This window comes from Canis lupus, chromosome 15, assembly GCF_011100685.1.
Source record: "Canis lupus familiaris isolate Mischka breed German Shepherd chromosome 15, alternate assembly UU_Cfam_GSD_1.0, whole genome shotgun sequence".
In the NCBI taxonomy this organism is placed as follows: Eukaryota; Metazoa; Chordata; class Mammalia; order Carnivora; family Canidae; genus Canis; species Canis lupus.
The window spans coordinates 16,860,850-16,882,295 of NC_049236.1; the positions used below are offsets into that span (position 1 = coordinate 16,860,850).

Below are 21,446 nucleotides of genomic sequence, written 5' to 3' on the forward strand. Positions count from 1 at the left end.
CCCACTTGTTTCCAATGACAAGCAGAATCTCCTGTGTGATCCCTAGGTGCCTGCTGCTCCATCTGGCAGGTCTGAGACTTGCGTGACACGGCAGGGCCTAGAGACCCTTTTACCTTTGGCCAGCGTGACCTCTCGGACACTGTATCCCTCCCGAAGCCGTACGGACACAGTGCTGACCAAGTCAGCGGGCACCTCCTTCTCAGTGTGCTTTTTCCGGCGCAGAGCCAGGGCAGGGTTGCTGCTTGCGGACACCAGGTGCTCATTAAACAGGCGGTGCTGGGAGCCTAGAAGACCAGCAGGGTGGGAGAGGGGTGGGTGGCTATCAGAGAGCTACAGGGAGGGGCTATGCGGCCATCCCCGGGGAGAGAGCCGAGCCAGAACAGTTGGCCCCAGGCCTGTGCTCAGGTCCCCCAGGGCATTACCTCCGGGTCTGTGCTATGCACCCTTGCCCCCCGCCCCTTGCCCCAGTCTGCCCCTCACCGCAGTAATACTCGGGGTTCAGGGCTTCCCCACTGCGCAGAAAGGAGTAGAGGAGAAATGCCCGGTGATAGACAGTCAGACCCGGGCTGCCTGGTTCCGGCTCAGGACACGTGGACAGATAAGAGCCAAATGTGGCCATTGCGATGAACTTCATCAATTCCACGTTGGGCACGTGGCCAAAACTGCAGTCATAAGAGTAAACTCCTCCCACCTAGAGAAAATGAACAATTAGAGGCCTAGCTCCAAAAGAGGCAGCCAAGAAGGAAGTACAAAAAGAGTGGAAGAGACTAGGCTGGTGGCTGCTCTCACCCCCGGAGACCACAGAGCTGGGAGTGGGTCAATGTTCTCCCGGGACAGACTGCTGCTCTGCAGCTGTCCTTCCCTGGGCCCCTGTCTGAAGCCCATGCCATGTCGCTACACCCTTCTTTAGAACATCAAACGCTAGACTGCATCACTCACTAAAGATTTTGAGAACTGCTTTTTGTTACTATTGGAGAGACTTCAATGTCTCTAACAAAGTGCTTCTCAAACCTTAGGATATATATAAAACACCTGGAGATTTTGTTAAGATGCATTATGTGTGGGGTGGGCCCAAGATTTTCCATTTCTAACAAGCTCCCTGGTGATGCCAATGCTGCTGGTCCATGGACCATAATTTGAATACTAGGCCCATAGATCAGTTTGCCAAAGGTTATGTGGCAAACTACACACAACCTTTGGGCCAAATCTAGCACATCACTTGTTTTTGTAAATAAAGTTTTATTGGAACACAGCCATGCCCATTCATCTTGTCTGTGAGTGCTCTGACGCTACAAGAGCAGAGCTGAATAGTTGTGCCAACTGTATATAGGCCAACAAAGCTTAAAATATTTACTAGCTGGTCCTTCACAGAAAAACTTGAGTTGTTTCAATTCCTTGATCTCTCAGTTCCTGAACCCTCATCTCCAGGAACTCTCTGTATTCCACTGCCGCCTGTTGCCTACATGCTGGCCCTTGGCTTCGTTTGGAACCACTTCATTTTTGCAATTTCAATTGCCACATCCTACTGATTACACACCATTGTATCCCTCTGGATTCTTTCCATTCTCCTTCTCCTGCTGCTCTTTGACCTCATTAAGACTGCAAGCCCTTGAACCTCTGCTCTCTAAGTCTATCCCTGGCCCTCTTGACCTCACTCTGCTTCGACCTCCAAACCCCAACAAGGATCACCACTTCTCTACTGGATCCCAAATGGAGAGAGGTACACATGTGACACCCAACCCAGCAAGTCCTTTGGGGCTGTCCTCAACACTTCTCCCCCACTCTGGCTGCCCCTCCTCATAGTACTCACCCTCACCTTTTCCTTCAGAGAGGGACCCGAGGCCCCTAAACGAATTTATCCCTATCATCACTTTATCCTTCTCCTTTCAAAGGAAGAAGCGCTACTCTCTAGCAAAGAGTAGCAGAGTTCCTTGATCTACTTCTTTGAGCCAGTGTTCTCTCGTCCACGGAAACACTTTACTCCATCAGGCTTCCTTTTTCTTTCCCTATTTTCAAACTCCGCTTCCTCATGGATCCTTAGAAACATGCTTAAAGTCTCTAGCTTGGAAAACAAACCGGCAGAACAAAGCACCTGCCTCTTCCACCCTGCACTTCCCTCTGGCTTCCCTTCTCTCCTGCTCCCCACTCAATTGAAACAAGCCCAGTCCTCATGTCCACTTGTCTCTACTTCCTTCTCTTCCATCCACTCTTCCACCCACTGCAATCCTCTCCCTTGCCATCTCTTTGCTGAAATGGCCTAGAAAAGATCCTCATGACCCCTTAATCATCAAATTCAAAGGGTATGTCTCATTCTTCATTTTACCTGATCTCTCTGCTGCATCTCACAGTTAACCGCTCCTTTCTTCCCCAAACTTGGGACTTCCCTGCTATCAGAATCCTCTGGTTCTTGTCTGATTATTTCCCTTCATTCTTTGCTGGGCCCGCTTCTTATGAAAGACCTTTAAACACTGGTATTCCCCAAGGCTCTTCAGGGGCCCTCCTCTCTGCCCAATTACCATCTGTAGGCTGACAAATCCTAACTCTCTCAACTCGTGCTGTCTCCTGAGTATCAGATCTGCATATCCAACTGCTAGCTGCTATGAATAGCAGCTGCCTATGACATAATTATGCACTCTGCTGAGCACTTTAAATGCATTGTCTCACCCAACGAGGTAGGCACTGTTATAATCTTCATTTACAAATGAATCTGACCAAGAATTAAACGATGTGCCCAGTGTCCCACAGCTCATAAGTGGAGCCAGGATTCGGGCCAAGCATGCCTAACTCCAAAGGTGATGCTTTCAACTGCTATCCTGTTGACCCACAGACACCTCAAATGCAACATGCACAAACCTGGGCTCATCATCTTGTCCTCACTCTACCTCAGCTGCTTCTTTTCCTATTTGCTCTGCCAGTCAGCTATCCAGTTACCACTGAGGTCACAAACTTGGAGACACCCTCGACCTCTCTTGCTCACCCCTCATACTCTGCTAATCATAAGTCATGTTGACCCTACCTCTCCATTTTCTCAATTCTATCCCCTGGTCTCTTAACCATTATTCCCAGCCCTATTCCTCTCTTACCTTGAGCACTCCATTTAATAATCCCCCTGCCTCTACTCCTGCCTTCATGCAGCACCAAGAGTGACCTTTATAAAACATAAATGCAACTAGTGACTTTCCTTGTGCTTACCTGCATCACCCACAGAATTATCCTGAAGTTCTTAACATATCAGAACCAGCTTTTCATGTTCTGGCCAATGCCTACCCTCCAGCCTTGTTTCCCAGAGTGCTTTGCTTCCTACCCTTCCTATTCCATCAATCCAAATTGGCTGCATTATCCTATTCCTTCCTTTGCTCAAGCTAGTTTGAGTTGGGTTTTCCAATCTTTGCAATCAAAACAGTGATAACTAACCTAATGCAGGAGATGAGGCTGGAAATGACCATGAGATTTCAAATTCAGCACTCTTATTATTACAACATGCTGTCTCCCCATACCCTAAGGATGAAGATGAGAGTCCTCTCCCACCACTGTTGCGTACCCTGTTCTAGACAACTATTCCCCCCAATAACACACATGTAACTATGTTATTGGCTTTCTGTAGGAAATCATCACCTGTAAGAAAGTAACCAGTCCCCGCCCCCCCAAAAAGAAAGTAACCAGCCATGTCCAACTTTGTGATATATCATACTTCCCTCTCCTCCTTCCTAGAAAGTCCTCACCTGCACAAAGGAACAAGCCACGGTGCCACTGCGAAGCTGGTTCAGCAACGTCTCACAGACGGCAACATCAGGGACACTGGTCACCCCATCTGTGATCACAATGATACCTGGAGCAGGAAACATCGGACAGACCTGGGGACACTGACCAGATCAAAGTCACAGGGGGGCATTCAACTGATGGGGCCCATAAGGCCTTAGTGCCCACCAACCAATATGTTTTATATCCGCAAACACCCTTTCTTCTTCCCGTCCATCCTGCTTCTCCCTCCTGAGTGCTGGATCCTGGTGTCCTAAGTGATGTCCTTAGAGCTCTACTCCTTCCCACTAGGGTCCCAGATGGCTGTCAGAGCTGAGGGTACTTGAGAGACACACTTGTGCACATTGACCTTCCTCAAACAAGGAGACAGATCAGATCCTCTTCCCTGGGACCCACTGGTACCCGGGAACCTCAATCTGTACTGATAATGCCCCCTTCCTACACCCTCCTATTTCCCCAACCTCACCACCATTCCTTATACTGACCTGCGCTAGAGTTTGAAGGGAGCAACTGCAGTGCCAAGATGCCCTGACGAATCATACTGACCAGCCCCAAGTCAGCTGTCACCATGGAGACTCCCACCTTCCGGCCCGGGGGCTCCCCTGAGTCTGGGGACTGGTCCTCTGCCTGGCCCAAATCACAGAGGAGACCGAATTCAACAGATGGTACGACTGTCCCTTCCACAGCAACGCTGGAATCTATAGCCCCGCACTGCCTGGGCCAACAGGCCTACCCTGTGAAGACCCCAATGCCCTGCTGTGCAGCCGAGTCCTGACTATGCTTGCTCGCCCAGGTGTGCTCAGATGCTGACCCGTAGATGGACAGGCAGCCTGGCAACGCATGGTGCACCAGATTACAGGGGAGCAGGCTTCCTCACCTTTTGTCAATAAGACCCCTTTCCTGTAGTTTCCCATTGCTATTAGAAAATATTTTATACATCAATCAAATTAAGTCTTCAGACATGTAGGACTTCAGATATGTGGGCTACTTCTAGGATACCCAAAGGAATGAGCAAGTGCATTCAACTGAGTCCAAGCAGCTTTATCCCTGACTGTACAAAGTCCTAGAGAACAAAGCCACCCACAATCACCTTCTCAGATCCAGTGAAGGACATCTAGGACTGAAATCACACAGGCAAACAGCTTTCACATTTTCTCCTGGCAAGAGTGCATGTCTTGGGGAATGTAGCTGACCCTTTCCCTCCTCTAGCAGGGAAGGAACCTGTTGTGTGCACTCACCAGCAATTCTATCCTTGGCTCACTCTGGCTCTTAGACCCTTTTTCTGCCCTCTCTTCCCTCCATATTGGGGCTTATCCCTCTTCTCTCCCTTCTGTCTCTTAATAGTTTCTTTAAATGGCCTCCACCTGCTTTCTCTCCCACATACCTGACTCTGGGGGTCATACTGCTGCTGCAGCATGGTGGCCACCTTATCCTCAAACAGACAGAGCTGTTCGTATACCTGCTGCAGGAATGCCTCTCGCTGAGAAGGGTCCAAAAGGCAGCCCTGCACCAGCACCTGAAAAGCACAACGGAAAGACCAAGATATGAAGGTTGGGGGGACACTGGCAAGCCCCCATCTGGCCTCCCTATTTATTCTCCACAGCTCCCTCTATGCGATCCTGACTTCTCACCCAGGATCTAAAGTTGGCTAAATTCACAGCCAGCTCCTCTCTTATCAGATCATCTCCTCCATCAGGGTATCAGGCTATTAATGACCTTAAACTGGGTTCACAACCTCCCTCTGCTTACAGTCCTGCACACTGGGTTTCCCCAAGCTCCCGCATGGGGGTGCCATAAGATTTTCCATCTCAGGTCACCAGACTGCCCCACCTCAGCCTGGCAAAGCCTTTCTCATTCTGACTCATACTCTTATTCTTGTTGATTTCTAAACACTGCACAGGTAGGTTTTCTCTTAGGTTCAAAATCATCTTCCCAGTTGAGCGTTCCTTTCTTCCTTTTAACCTCAGCAGGTAACTCCTACTTGTCTCTCTCTTTTTTAAAAAAAGATTTTATTTATTTATTTATTCATGAGAGAGAGAGAGAGAGAGAGAGAGAGAGGCAGAGACACAGGCAGAGGGAGAAGCAGGCTCCATGCAGGGAGCCCGATGTGAGACTCGATCCTGGGTCTCCAGGATCACACCCTGGGCTGAAGATGGTGTTAAACCACTGAGCCACCAGGGCTGCCCCTTACTTGTCTCTTCACAGAGAAAGGAAACCAGTCAACAGGAACTCCTGGCTTACTTTCACCCCAACGGTGTACTACTCTCCAACCCATAGAAAATACCTACAATGTTTGCTCCGTGTTTACATTATCTGGGTTTTTGGTTTTCTTTCAAGGCTCTGAAGAAAAGATTCCTTGCTTTTTCTTCCCCCCAAAGCTAATCTCTCCAACTCATCTTGGATCTCTTGTCTAATACCTTCATTCTCTCTCCATGGGATTCCTTTCCTCCTCCTTTCAACATAAATAAGTACGCCCATCCTAGAAGTTTCACACAGGCCTGGTGGCCCCTGTGATCTCTTCTCTCTCTCAGACTCCTAACACCTTCTCATATGCCTGCTGTTCCCCTGCCCCTGCCCTCCCGGGCAATAACTACATCTTCACTCCCTACTTGGGACTGGGAAGGGGATGGTCCCAGCCAGAAGAGGGGAGAAGGGGACTCTAAGAAGAAAACCAGAATCAGAGCAATAGTAGGAACTGGGGCTCTAAAGTGGGAAAGCTGTTCACAGCTGTACCATTTATAGGAGTAAAAAGTGGATCAACCCAAGAGCCCAACAGTGGAGTCTGGCTAAATATGTAATGATAAAATGCGATAAAATATTAAGCTGGGCAGCAATTAAAAATCATATTTTCAAAGAAAAATTACTGACAAGGAAAAATGCCCAGATTATACACTGAAAAAGCAGGATGTCAAACTACATGTCTGGAATTCGCCTGATGTTTCTCCTCTCTTTGGACGGTGGGGTGGTAGTGAAGAAGGATAAACAAGTACTCAAAGACAAGAAGGAAATTCCATAAAATGTTCATAGTAGTGGTTCATTCTGGGTGAGTTTTGTTTTTCTTTGTATTTTATGTATTTTTCAAATTTCTTTGAACGGACATACGCTATACACGTGATCTAACTTTTTTTTTTTAACTTTTGTTTTGTTTTAAGGAAAAGCAGGATACATCTTGGGGAGCTTTAGAGATAGGGAAGAAGCTAGCCCAGGGCTGAGGCCCCTGGGGGTGAGGTAATCTGAGTAAGCCTGCTCCTTCTCCACAGGGGCTGCCCTGGTTCAGGGCCCACCTCTTCTCTGGGGCTGCATTCATCTTCTTGCCTGCTCTCCCCAACAGGATGCGCCCTCCAATCTATCTTTCCAAAGCACAAATCTGATCCTGTTACCATCCATTGAAAAACCTCCCATTTTTAATAGTTTTAATAATAGTGAACAGTTCTAATAGCTAACGTTTGCATGTTTTCTACATGGCAGGCACTGTTCTAAGTGATATATATGAACTCGATCACCATATGATATTGGTACTGTTAATACCCTTATTTTGGGGAAAAGACAAAGATGTACAGAGTGGTTAAGTAACTTTTACAAGGGGATGCAGCCAGCAAGCAAATACAGGGGTATGTGAATCCACGACTAGCACTTGTCATCACCACACTAAACTCCTCTATAGAACAAAGGGTAAGTTCTTAGCCATGACATTTAAGGCCTCTCTTATTCTGCCTCCACTTATCTCTATTTTTTTATTTTTATTTTTTAAAAGATTTTTATTTATTTATTCATGAGAGACACAGAGAGAGAGAGAGAAGCAGAGAGGGAGCCCGATGTGGGACTTGATCCCGGGTCTCCAGGATCAGGCCCTGGGCTGAAGGCAGGCACTAAACTGCTGAGCCACCGGGGCTGCCCTCTCTTTTTTTATTAAAAAAAATTTTTTTTCTTTTAGATTATTTAATCAGAAAACATTCCCAGAAAGTTCCAATCACAGTGATCATTATTGTTATCCTTACTACATACTAGCAAATTACTTTCCAAAAGGCTATACTGTTCGAATAATATAGAAGCATACCGTATAAGTGTAACCTTGCTTGGTTCTCTCTGCCTAATTTTTAAAAATCCTATTTTTAGGGTGCCTAGGTGGCTCAGTGGTTGAGTGTCTTGGCTCAGGTTGTGATCCCTGAGTCCTGGGATCGAGTCCCACATCAGGCTTCCTCTGCCTGTGTCTCTGCCTCTCTCTGTCTCTCATGAATAAACAAAGTCTTAAAAAAAAAAAAAGATCTTATTTCTAAGTAATCTTTACACCCAATGTGGAGCTCAAACTCACAGCCCCAAGATCGAGTCACATGTTCTGTCAACTAAGCCAGTCAGTTGCCCCTCCATTTATTTGTCTCCTCTTTACTACCAGTCCCCATCCCCACATTCAAACGTTATTTTGTCAAATAGAATTACATGTAGTTCACTAGGACACCTGTGATTGGGAAGCACAGATCCAGAGCTCTGTGGCTTTGCTTTTGGGCCTCTCTGTCTGGAAAGTCCATTTCCCATCTGTCCGGAAAGTCCACCTTCTTTGAAGGGTTAACTTCAATCCTTCCTTCAAGACTCACTTCAAATGCCTCTTTGTGCAAAAGTCTTTCCTGTTGCAGCCCCAGGCTTGGCTGGGTGCTCCCTCTTGGTGCTCCACGGCACCGAGTCATTACTTATCAGTGTCCTTATCACATTCAACTGAAACTACCTCCTTCAATATCTGTCTCCCCCACTAAACTCTCAACTCCTCCCATGAGGACAGGGACAGTGTCTGATTCATCTGTGACTCTGGGACATAGCCCAGGCCTTGCACAGATCAGGTTTCAGAAAGCATCTGCCAAGATGAACCAAGTGTTGAGTGATTACCTACCACCCATGTCTTCCCTATCTTGGCTGTTAGTGCCTGCGAAGCCAGGCTTCTCTCTGGGGATGTAGCCTACAACCAACAGTCCTAACAGCTGTGCTAGGAGAGCACTTAAAACACAACAGAGGGCTGGGATCCAGACCTGCACCAATTGCCTTGTAGATTACAGACCTTCAGGTGTTGTTCCTCGCATCCCTTTCTCACAGCCTGTTTGACAGCTAAGGTGACAACATGGCCATTAAAGATTGTTTCCGGGTAAGCCCCTACCAATGAGTTGAGGGTGGTTAAAAGGTTAAAAGCAGATGAGGGGAAATTGGGCCACTGCTTATCTATGCCCAAAACAGATATCCCAGTAACAGACTTGGCCATTGTCCAAAAGGAGTGTCTCGTGATAGCCTGCTTGGGTGGTGGATAAGCCCTGTAATTATCTGTATGGTCAGCATAACACTCGGCAGTTCACAAGGCCCTCAGAGAAAATGACCCTCCTCTGTCCTTGGAAGAAATTATATTTCTGGGTATTTGTTATATTTCAAAATCATAAAATTCTTCTAAAAGATCATCTCCCAGAGGTAGGGCCATGAGTCAGAATACAAGCAAACCTTCTAATCAAATTAGGAGAGTGGTGGTGGCATAAAACAGACATTCAGGGGCCGGAACCACAGACTTACAGGAATGAGAGAGGCATTTGTCCAATCAAGGCCAAATGACCTAAAGTTCATGAGAAGGCTCTTGAAGAACAGAGGAACAGATTCTTCTTGAGAGGAGAGAGACTCAGAGATGACTAGTAAATAGGTTCAAGAAGCCAGCAGAGCTAGGGACTCTGGGCATAGACCGCAGAGATGAGACAAGGGCTTGATCAATGGACTCTCAGAAATGAGGTCTGGGGGTATGGACTTCAGGAGAGGAAGCAATACCTGGTGGGCCTGCAGGCCAATGATTGAGGAGTAGGCCTGGATAGTTATGTAGATCTCAGGCTGGAAGTCGATGCACGATCCGGGCACGCGGAAGGGTCGAAGCAGCCCACCCAGGCAGCGGGAGAGGGCATGGAAAACTTCATCAAACAATATCTCTCCTGTGGAATCATCCTGAGGGCAATGCAGAGAAAGATCTCTCAAGTGTGACCAAAGCAGCCCTGAGCAGAGGGCAGGAAGGAGCAAGCAGCTTCCATGGTTCAGTGGAACTCTTATCTGAAGGTTGGTCACACCCCCACACACACATAATACAGTGCCACGGATGGAAGGGGATCTCTTTAAACACTCACCATGTACAAGCCTGTTTCCTTCCTCCAATGGTAGGCTGGGATCACTTTCCACTTCTCTCATGCCTCTCCCTCTCTCCCTCACCCTCTTCTCCCTCCTTCCCTCCCACTGTCTCCCCTCAATCCCTTACCACAATGCCAGTGGACGGGCTAAGGTCGAGTTCAATGACAAATCGATACTGCCAAGCCAGGAAGGTGACCCGGGTGGAAGGTACAAGGAGAAATGGCCTTGGGACCACTGGTTCATCTGGCTGCCACCCAGGGGGCAGGACACTGAGGACTTCCAACTCCTGCTCAGACTGGAGCTGACAATTAGGATAGAGACCAGAAAAGTGTCAGGGAAGAGTCACCCCTTTATTTCCAGGACCTGAACTTCTATATCCAATGGCAAACCACTGGCTCCAGCTCCCACAGCCCAACCATATATTCTTCCTGTATAGAAAATTAAACATTTCCCCTGTGAAACCATCTTGCTGGCAAAGTCACTTGCCCATTCTAGAATCAGACCCCCCCCCCCCCCCCAGGATAAATCTCCCCTCCCGTTTCTAGGACTCTCTTTAAAAAATCAGATCCTTCTGGGCCAGCCTAGCGTATCCTGTATGTTTCTGGGCCTCACCAGCATCTCCTGGGGTGTGGCCTGCACAGTTTGATGCAGGTGATTGAGGAACCAGGCCAGGCGGACATTTCGGGAGATTCGATAATCCTTTTTCATCAACAGGAACACCTGCCCAGCTTCTTCTACCTGGACACAAAGAGACATTAAAAAAAAAAAATGTAAAAATTCACTAAGTTCCTAGCATTCGTAGATCAACACGGAAATAACTTGTCTAAGGAGTTCATAATACCTAAGTGAGAGACAAGGCAGCAGAGGCAAAAAGTTAACTCTCACCTCAGTGCAAAGTGCTCCCAAGGACTTGATTCTCTGCTCCCATTCCCCTTATGCGGACTTCTATGTTGATGAAGTGACCTTTCACATTAGGTGTCTCTCCTATAAGCTACGAACTTGTTGAGGGCAGGAACTGTATCTTGTTCTAGTCTTGTGTCCCTATGCACGGCAAATTGCTTACAACAGAGCAGATAATCAATAATGCCAATGCTTCCTCCAAAGAAGCCTTGACAACAATGGCCACTAAAGGACTCTTTGCTGGGTGACTAGCAAGCCTGCTGAGTGCCTCCAGATTCAACTTCTGTGGATCACAACCCACTTTTCCCACCCTCCACACTTCATTGCGGTCAGCACTCTAGATCCTTCCCACCACTGCCTCACAGGCAGTTGACTCAACAGTGTCCTGACAAGCATCAGTTCCCTTATCCGCATCCTTGTCCTTCCTCCACTCACAAGCCTTGCCAAGTCTTGACTCAGGATGGATTTGACATTCTCTTTTATCCACACATATACCATGCCAGCTGCACTTTGACACAAAGAAATCTTGCCAGGAGTGCCACCTCCAGCAGGCCTTTAGCAATCCTTTTACTTCTCCCCGGTGAGCAACCTCTCCTATTCCCCTAGAAGTTTCCTGATCTCTCAACTCCTGGGATCCCAACAGATAAACTCACCTACTGTTTCATGCAGAAAACCTGGGTCCACTGGTCTGAACTCCCTCAATGTTTCTTCCTGAACAAGGTTATCTGAAATTCCTTTATTCCCTTACTCTAGCCTCCAGTGAAAAGATTACTCTCCTCCCATTTAGGCAAATTGCAAACTGCTCCTCCAGGGTCCCTGAAGGGTGAGGGGGAAATGCCAGGCTGCAAGCACTGGAGAGGGGTAGAAGAGAAATGAAGAGGCCAATGACCACCTATTAAGAAATGTAGTATTGAAAGTTTTCTCCCCTAAATGGGGGAAATGTGGAAGAGAAACTGAAAAAGCCCTGGAAAAGCACTAAGGAAGGGTGCCTGGGAGCAAAGAGGAGCATGGAGAACAGAGATGTGATGACTAAAGGTGAAGAAAGTCTTTCTTTTCCAAGACAGGAGGCACGTGGCAAAAGATGCAGAAACAGACCCTGGGATGTGGCACAGTGAAAGCAGAAGGCAAGAAGGTTAATGTTCTTTGAACATCTATAATATATCCAACAGTGCCCTGGACAGACTAAATACAAGAACTTCGGACTCAGATAGCCTGGCATGAATCCCAACTCAGCCTCTTAGTAGCCTGTGAGGTCAGGGAAAGCATTCTTAACCTTCCTAAGCCTCAGTGCTCTCATCTGTAAAATGGATATAATTCTTAAAAAAAAAACTTTTTTTTAAAAGATTTTATTTAGGGACACCTGGGTGGCTCAGCAGTTGAGTGTCTGCCTTTGGCTCAGGGCATGATCCCAGGATCTGGGATCAAGTTCCACATTGGGCTCCCTGCATGGAGCCTGCTTCTCCCTCTGCCTATGTCTCTGCGGCTCTCTCTCTCTCTCATGAATAAATAAATAAATATTTTTTAAAAAATAAAGATTTTATTTATTGGAGAATGAGTGAGCACAAGGGGTGTGTGTGTGTCCTATAAATGGATATAATCCTAATCTTGATCTAGTGTTGTTAAGTAGGTAAAGTGAAATCAGGCATATGAAGTGTTCTGCACAATGCCTGACACTTATAAAGAATATTATAAAAATCAACTATTAGAGGTTATTACCAGGCACAATACAAGGCTCTTCACACAAGTACACTCATTCAGTCTGCACATAAAACACTGAACAGGGGATCCCTGGGTGGCGCAGCGGTTTGGCGCCTGCCTTTGGCCCAGGGCGTGATCCTGGAGACCCAGGATCAAATCCCACGTCGGGCTCCCGGTGCATGGAGCCTGCTTCTCCCTCTGCCTGTGTCTCTGCCTCTCTCTCTCTCTCTCTCTCTCTCTGTGTGTGTGTGTGTGTGTGTGTGTGTGACTATCATAAATAAAAAAAAAATAAAAAAAAAAAATAAAACACTGAACAGAAAAATTCCGAGGTCCAAAATATTGAAAAAAATTTAACATAATTAGTAGGTAGAGGATCAGAAGTCAAACCCAGGCCTCATAAGCCACAGAGCCCAATGACTGAGAGTGACAAATGGATAGAACTAGGGACTTAATTAAGAGCAGAAAAGAGGCACCTGGATGGCCCAGTGGTTGAGCATCTGCCTTCTGGCTCAGGTCGTGACCCCCAGGGTCCTAGGATTGAGTTCCACATTGGGGTCCCTGCAGGGAGCCTGCTTCTCCCTCTGCCTATGTCTGTCTCTCTGTGTGTGTCTCTCATGAATAAATAAATATAATCTTAAAAAAAAAAAAAAAGATGAGCAGAAAAGATTTGGGGCACCTGGGTGGCTCAGTTGGTTGAACCTCTGCCTTGGGCTCAGGTCATGATCTTGGGATCCTGGGATTGAGACCTACATTGGGCTCTGGACTCAGTGGGGAGTCTGCTTCTTCCTCTCCCTCTGCTCTCTCCCCCGCCCACTCATTCTCTCTCAAACAAATCTAGAAAGAAAGAAAGAAAGAAAGAAAGAAAGAAAGAAAGAAAGAAAGAAAGAAAGAAAGAAAGAACGAACATGACAGATCTCTAGGAGGCAGAAAGGATGCTCTGGCATCATCAGAAAGATAAGATACTTGAAACACTGATATGATATGATTCAGTATTATTTTGTATTAGGTCTCTAAGATAACCTAAAATCACCCTACTCTCTATTATTACACTTCTTTCCCTACACTGGGCTCAGGTAGGTACTGGGCAGGATTTTGGATTTTATCCCGAGTTAGGACAAGCTACTGAACTTTTTTTTCAGCAGAGCAGTAACATTATATCTGTGTAAAAAAAAAAAATTCCCTCTGGCTACCCTGTGATTCAGAAAGATCCCCTAACAACCAGGGGAAATGACAGTGGCCTAGACCAGAGCTACTCAAAGCAGCCATTCTGGGAACTGTTTGAGACTGGTCCCCCATGAGACACCAGTTGTGCCAGAATGTAAAGCCAGCACTGACTTTCATTGAGAAAGTCTGGTTTTATACACACACACACACACACACACACACACACACACAGGTAAAGACAGTTGAACTAGACTTCAAGACAAGTGAGCTTAGCTACCATTTTAAGGAATCTTTAGAATAAGACAAAAACTGGTGATTAATTAGAAAGTAACAGAAAGGTGTCAGGATGGCTAAGATAGCACTGGAAACCAGTTAGTTGTGGAATGATTTCCGAGTTAGCTAGAAAAATCAGATATAGGTATTTACCATCACTTCTAACCACCATTCCCCCAAAAGGTCCCATCAGATTGCATATCCTTATCGCCAAGATGCTAAAAACAGAACAGGGATCTACTTTGCAAAGAAGGAAACTGCAGCAGTTACTTGCCCTCTTCCTGGCCCTTGGTCTCAGGGTGGGATGCTCTCATGAGCCAGTCAAGTTCTCCCTCAGGACAAGTGGTGTGGGTGTAAGATGGGTGCCCACTCTTATCTAATTGCTGATGCTGGGCCCCTGCCAAGGTTTTTTATTTGTTTGTTTGTTTGAGAATTTATTTATGAGAGAGAGAGAGAGAGAGAGAGAGAGAGAGAGAGAGAAAGAGGAGGGAGGAGCAAAGGGAGGAGAAGCAGCCTTCCCACTGAGCAGGGAGCCAGACACGGGGCTAGGACCCTGGGATCATGACCTGAAGGCAGACATTTAATGGTCTGGGCCACTCAAGCACCCCTGGGGCTTGGAATATTTTTTTTTCTTTGTTTCTTTTTTTTTTTTTTTATGATAGTCACACACAGAGAGAGAGAGAGAGAGAGAGGCAGAGACATAGGCAGAGGGAGAAGCAGGCTCCATGCACCGGGAATGGGGCTTGGAATATTATGAGAATAAGAAGGATACTTGAATTCAGCATCCTGTTCATCATTCTATTCTTTGAGCCTAAGCAGTACCCAGGACATCAGATGCTCTATATGATTTTGCTGAATAAGTGAATTCACCATATTGTTCTAAGCAAAGCAAAGTGATGTTTAAAACTAATAATCAGGGGATGCCTGGGTGGCCCAGTTGGTTAAGCATCCAACCGGGTTGATCTCAACTCAGGTCTTGATCTCAGGGTCATGAGTTCTAGTCCCACACTGGGCTCCACACTGGGCGTGGAGCCTACTTAAAAAAAAAATTAAAACTAATAATCAGTACAACTCTTCTCAAGGTGAGGTAATCTTTTTTTTTTTTTTTTTTTTTTTAATGATAGTCACAGAGAGAGAGAGAGGCAGAGACATAGGCAGAGGGAGAAGGAGGCTCCATGCACTGGGAGCCCAACGTGGGATTCAAACCCGGGTCTCCAGGATCGTGCCCTGGGCCAAAGGCAGGCGCCAAACCGCTGCGCCACCCAGGGATCCCAGGTGAGATCATCTTAACACTAATCTCGGTTACTATTTTCCTCTTTGGTACTTAGTAAAGACTTTGTTTTCCAAATGCCAGCCTGTTTCAGCTATGCAAGGAAACAACAAAGGGAGTTTGGGCCCAAACTGAGCCAGGTTAAATCAGCACCGTGGGAACAACTGGGAACACTTGGGTCACTCCATCTTCTAGGACTAAAATCTTGGCAATTCTGGGTTTAATGAATGAATCTTTCTATGATCCCCTAAACTAAATCAGGTACCTCATGTCAAGCATTCATAAAACAATCTACAATTCTTCTTCATAGCCCCTACTACAGTTTATAATGAAGAATTTCTGTATTTCGTAATGTTTGTTTCACCTACAAGTCTAGAAGCTCCAGGGAGGTAGAAGCTGTGTCTATATATTGTTCTTTGCTGTATCCTTGGCAACTAGCACAGTGCCAAGACACACTAGGTATTCAAATATTTGTTGAATGAAATGTATAAATAAGGGAAATTGCTCTCATAAGCTTAATTTATTCTCTTCTCTGTTTCAAGCTCTGTTCTGAATTTCTTACCAGTGATTCCAAATTTTTCATTTTTGTCAACATCTGCTCTTTGTTATTCAAGTGTTCCTTCCTCATGTACTTTACAGAAAAAACTAGCCTATTTTATTGTGTGGATTTTTCCTTTGCTTCCGTATAAGTTTTTACCAGATTTTCACTAATATGTGCTTTTCTAATATTCTTTTTCTACTATTCTTGGAATCTGGGGAGGGAATGCTGGTGTGGGTTCAACAGATTTGTTTTGAAAGACAGTGTGTTTCTATAGTGGAGCCGCTGGGCTTGAGCTTTAGTTTCCTCCTCTATAAATATAATCACCTTCTCCAACAGCATATTAGTGTAACAAGTAATAACAAGTACTTCAACCATCAGGTTCTCCTTTAAGTCTGGAAGGAGTCCGGACAGCCATTCACCAGTTTTGCTCTTCCCCAGTTATCTGCGCCAAAATATGTTCTTGATATAATCTTCACCCAACCTTGAGATCTGTTCTCTTGAAAACATCTAACCCACTTTTGGTTTTACTTCCTCAGGCCCCACAGGGAAAGCCTGACCCTCTGCCAAAGGAGAATCTAGCAAACATCTGAGGGGAGTCTGGAGTCTACTTCTCCATTGTAAACATCTCCCAAGCTGTTGGGAGCTTTTTTTTAAAAATTAAAAAAAAATTTTTTTTAAAAAAAATATCTTATTTATTTATTCATGAGACAGAGAGAGAGGCAGAGACACAGGCAGAGGAAGAAGCAGGCTCCATGCAGGGAGCCCGATGTGGGACTTGATCTTGGGACTCCAGGATTATATCCTGGGCCAAAGGCAGGCGCTCAACAGCTGAGCCACCCAGGCGTCCAATCCCAAATTCTTTAGGTATATCTCAAATGGCATGGTTTTTAGTTTCCTCATTATTTTATATCTTAGATCATATGCCTATGAGCTTTGGTTGGTCTCTTTTTCAACTTAAAATGTGGGGGCCAGAATGGAATACAATATCCAGGTGCAGTCACAGATTCAGTCTCCTAAGTTCTATTTGGAAGATTGACTGTACTGTTGGTGCAGGGAAACTTCATGACTTTTTCACTTATGTTGCTGTTAAGACACATCCTCCATTCTGTCCTCATGCAGCTGGCTTTTTGGGACACATACAATTATTCAATTAGTCTTGTTACATTGGATAAATTCAGTCTGTTTTTCTATTGTGAAGCTCGGAGTGCTGTTTTGCCTTCTAGCAAATCTCTTTCCAGCTTAATTTCCCTGCTAATTCGATCAGGATGCCATCAATTCCTCATCGCAGTCCAAAGAGGACAGAGACAAGGAGAGTATGTACTCATTCATTGGTCGACAAATTTATGGAGAGCCAGCTACATGATAGCACTGGGCTGGATCCTAAGGATACCTTGGAAAGCAAAAACTGGCATTCTCTGCTCTCAAAAAATTTACCCCATAATGGAGAAAAAATTTAATCAAATAATTTCTCTAATTACTATATTATTACAAACTGAGTAAGTGCACCAAAGGAGAATGCAGTTCTGTGGCAGCATATAATAAAGTAACCTAACCTAGACTAGGGTCTCGGGAGAAAGTGGCCCTGAAGGTTGAGCAGGGTTTGCTAGGTAAGGAGGGAAAGGGGGGACAAACCAGGTGGGACACAGATGGGTGCTGTGCTATTAGACAACATTTAGATTAGTGGTTATTAGGCCGCCTATTTCCACTACAGTACTCTTCCATTTCTCCACCTTGTCTTGAAAGTTGTTTTGAATGATGGAATGACTGTCCAAGGCCAAGCTGAAACCCACCTAGTTCATCAACCAGTTCTTACAGAATCCATCCTCTTAAAACCAGGGACATCTCCTCAATTTGAGCTTTCTTGCAACATTCTGCCTCATCCATGACCTCTTCAAAGTCAACAGCTAGGTGTTCAAATCACCATCTCGAAGATGCAAGATGTAATTGATCAGATCCAGAAAACTTAATAATTAATTTAAGCAGATAGAAGAGTAGTTTTTTGAGGTGTGACCCAAGGACCAGGTGCATCAGAATGGCCTCAGGTGCTTATTAAAATGCAGATTCCTGGGCACCACCCAAACCAACTGAATTTGAATTGATAGGACTCCAGAACAGAAATTTAACAGGGGGATTCCTCTACTTTAACATCTGACAATCCCTGAATTAGCTGTGTTCTCCCTGCATCCAGACTCCCATGGAGCTTTGATTCCCTGATATTTAATACCCGAGTCCGAAGCGCATTCCTCTTGGAGTAGTCTGGCAGAGAAAGCGTGGTTCTGGAGTCAGAGATTTCAATTCAAATCTGGTTCTACTACTATCTGTGTGAGCTCGGACAAGTTACTTAATTTTTCTAGGCCTCAGTTTCTTCATTGATAACATGTAGGTAAGAATATCTACTTCATAAAGATGTTGTTGCAATTCAATAAGAATCTGAATAATGGTAGAAGCAGCCTATCATTCTTTGGAACATTTATTGAGACCTACATACCATGTATGTATAACAAGATGAATAATAATTAGGCACTGTGCTGCATACCATGTATATCAGCATGAAGAAAACATCGCCCTTCTCAATTTATTGGGTTTTGTTTGCTCTTTGCACCTGTCCCTTTGCGGTTAAAGTATCATCTTTGAAACCTTTTCTAACCCTCATGCTGTTTTCTGTTCATAGAATCCCATGAAACAATTTAGACAATTTTCCCCCTTGAATTGTCTGAAGACTCCTTACTACTGTGCTTATGCCAAAGTCCTGAACCTCTAGCGTGGGCTCAACCTGAATCTGCTCATCTCTCCCCAATCTCCCACTGCATCAACACACCTGGGATCTTTTAAACACTGGTTCTGTTGCCACTTGCTAGTACAAGGCCTTGCTGAAGTTACTTAAACTCTCTGTGCCTTTGTTTCCTCATCTGTGACATTGGGAAAATAACAGTGCCTATTTCATGGAGGTTTTACAAGGATTAGGCAATACTCGATAAACACTCCAGAAGTGTTAGCTATTCCCACTGCCACACTGGCCACTGCTTCCTCTGTCCTCTGAAGGCTCTAAGCTCCTTCTCTCTCAGGATTTTCACAATCGCCTCTGCCTCTGCTCATGGCCAACCTCTACTCAGTTTTCAGGCTGAAATGTCATTTCTCTGAGAAGGCATTCTCAACCCAGCCCTCCCTTCTCACACTTCCTAACAGAGTCAGTTAAGAATCCCTTTCAAACATTAATTCAGTCTGTAGTTTTCCTTTGCAGCCCTCATTATAATTCAGTGTTTGTTTACTCCATTAAAATAGGGGACATGTCTGTCTTACACTGCTCCACATCCACCCTGATACTTAGCATGATTCTGAGTCCATAGTAGCACTCATAAAATATTTTAGGTATTTGATGAATGAATGATTTCTGACTATGCCCAATTTTTTTTCTCTTGGGATTTTAACAACCTCTAAAAGTCAGTCACTTTTCTGACCAGGGGCAGAACTCTTCACTCCCCTTACCTTCTGAGTTAAAATTTTCAGAAATTCAGATCAAGAACTTGACACATGCTTAGCTTTTGGCTGAATGAGACTCCAACTTTGTCTTGACTCCAAGTTACTACAGATCTGCACCGATCAATATGGAAGCTATTACCAAACGGGGCTACTGAGAACCTGGAATGTTGCTAGTTCAATAGTCCAAAATGAGAAGTGCTATTAAGTATAAAATACATGCTGGATTTTTAAAATCTAGTACAAAAAAGAATGATAAATATCTCATAATTTTAAATATCGCATGTTGAAACGGTAATATTTTGTAAATGTAGAGTTAAATAAAATACACTACTAAAACTGGTTTCATTTGTTTCTTTTTACCATTTTAAATGGGGTTACTAGAAAATTTACGTATGTGATTTGCATTAGATTTCTACTGGACAGTGCTGTTTTATTTATTTATTTATTTATTTGAGGTGGGGGAGCAAGAATGGGGGGGGGGGGAACGACAGTGCTGTTTTAGACTACCTGCCTAAAAGGTATACTGTATTGTCCCAGAACATCCCCCCAATTCCTCTCATCTTAATCCTTAAAGAGATGTATTCCAAATTCTTTCAGGCTTTCTCAATATTGATATTTACGATGCATAGGCTATTCCGCTATCCCTGAATATGTCTGATTCTTTTGTTTTTTTCTAAAGATTTATTTTTTTATTTGAGGGAGGAAGGGGAAGAAGGAGACTCTCAAGCAGATTTCCCCATTGAGCCCAGAGCCCAACATGGGACTCGGGTCTCTCCACCGGGAGATCATGACCTAAGCTGAAACCAAGAGCTCAATTGACTGAGCCACCAGGTTTCCCTATCTGATTCTTTAAAATAGGGCAACATTTCTTAATCTCGGGTCTCATCACACCAAATCCCCACAAACTGGAGATTTACCATCCTGTGGTTATGTTGTTATACTATAATCACGAAGTTTAAGAACATAAGACCTGGAGCCAGGCCCCCTGTTTGGGATTCCTAGCTCTACTACTTACTAGCTGTGTTACTATGTTGCTTGGTGAGCTCTGTGCCTCAATTTCCCCCAAATGAAAGATGGAGATGATAAAAAGCATCTAGGGATGAGAGCACTAACTGATATTTGCAGTGTCGAGAATGGTGCCTGGCATGCAGTAAGCATTCACTAAGTAATAACTACTATTTATGTCACTATACACATCCTTCACCCTTCCCACCTACTCATATATTCTCTTAGAATACTGGGCACTTCCTTTAGTGATGTTCTTTCCAAATCTGATTTTATGCTCAGATCTTCTAATTTCAAAACTCTGCTACTCCCCAGCTCAGCAGCACTTGGGTAAGGTACTTAACCTTCACTTTTGGGTTTCCTTATCTGCAAATGAGAAATGGATATTGCCACCTCCCTGGCACAAGTTTGAGTAACATCATGTACGTACAAGTTCCTTTCATTAGCACCTAATGGGTGCTCATATGCATTTTCTGGTTTAATGCAGAAGGTCCTCACAACACACCGTAAGGCAGGTATCTTAATGAAGAAGGAAACAGGATCGGGATAGTCAAGACTTGCCCAAAGTTGCACAGACAGCTAAATGGCGACACCAATACTGGGACGAAACTTCACTCTGAGCCAAATGTTTTTTCTTTTCTTTTTTTTCCCACGAAACCAAAGCTGCTCCCTAAGTGCATAAGCGCTACAACTAAGTTAACTCACGCTGTTCACGGCATTCCAATGCCTGCAGAAATGCAAAAACCATCAACGTACTAGTGCCATGTTGCCCACGGAAACTGCGGTAGAAAAATCAAACCTCAGGTTTTGTTAACATCGATATTAAAGACCGAAGAATCCGAGAGCCCTGGAGCCGGGGACGTGTCTGAAATTTCAATAAACAAAACAAAGCGACGGGTTTCTGCTCTAGCCGCCCCCACGACGACACTGCGGGCCGCGGGGAGGAGGCTCAGTCAGTGGTCGGGCCTTTGGGGCCGGGCCGGTCCCTGCGCAGGCTACGCGGCCCGGCCGCCCCCAAACCGGGAGGAGGCCTCCTCCTCGGGGCCCGGGGTCCAGCGCCCTGCGTTGCGCCCGCCCGCCCCTCACCTCCGGCTCCGGGCGCTCCGAGGCCATCACACAGCCCTCCCGCGCCGGCCCGGGCCAGAGAAGATGCTCCACTCTTGACCCTTGACCCGGCTCCCGGAGACCCGCCGGAACCGGAAGTGAGTGGGCGGGCCG

General features: G+C 45.4%; 1 protein-coding gene across 5 annotated transcripts in view; it reads right to left on the reverse strand.

The window, feature by feature from the left end:
* SZT2 (SZT2 subunit of KICSTOR complex) overlaps nt 1-21,415 on the reverse strand; it is a 51,359-nt gene extending 29,944 nt beyond the window's left edge. For all 5 annotated transcript variants that reach the window (XR_005370317.1, XR_005370318.1, XM_038558367.1 and 2 more), the window contains exons 1-9: nt 21,315-21,415; nt 10,510-10,635; nt 10,025-10,198; nt 9,550-9,720; nt 5,144-5,275; nt 4,245-4,386; nt 3,723-3,829; nt 481-691; nt 114-284 (exon numbers count right to left, since the gene is read on the reverse strand). Coding sequence is in view for 3 of the 5 variants with exons in the window: in XM_038558367.1 (XP_038414295.1) it covers nt 114-284; nt 481-691; nt 3,723-3,829; nt 4,245-4,386; nt 5,144-5,275; nt 9,550-9,720; nt 10,025-10,198; nt 10,510-10,635; nt 21,315-21,341 (1,261 nt within the window). In the remaining 2 variants the exon portion in view is untranslated. The remainder of the gene's footprint in view (nt 1-113; nt 285-480; nt 692-3,722; nt 3,830-4,244; nt 4,387-5,143; nt 5,276-9,549; nt 9,721-10,024; nt 10,199-10,509; nt 10,636-21,314) is intronic.
* Between the last annotated feature and the right edge of the window lie 31 nt (nt 21,416-21,446).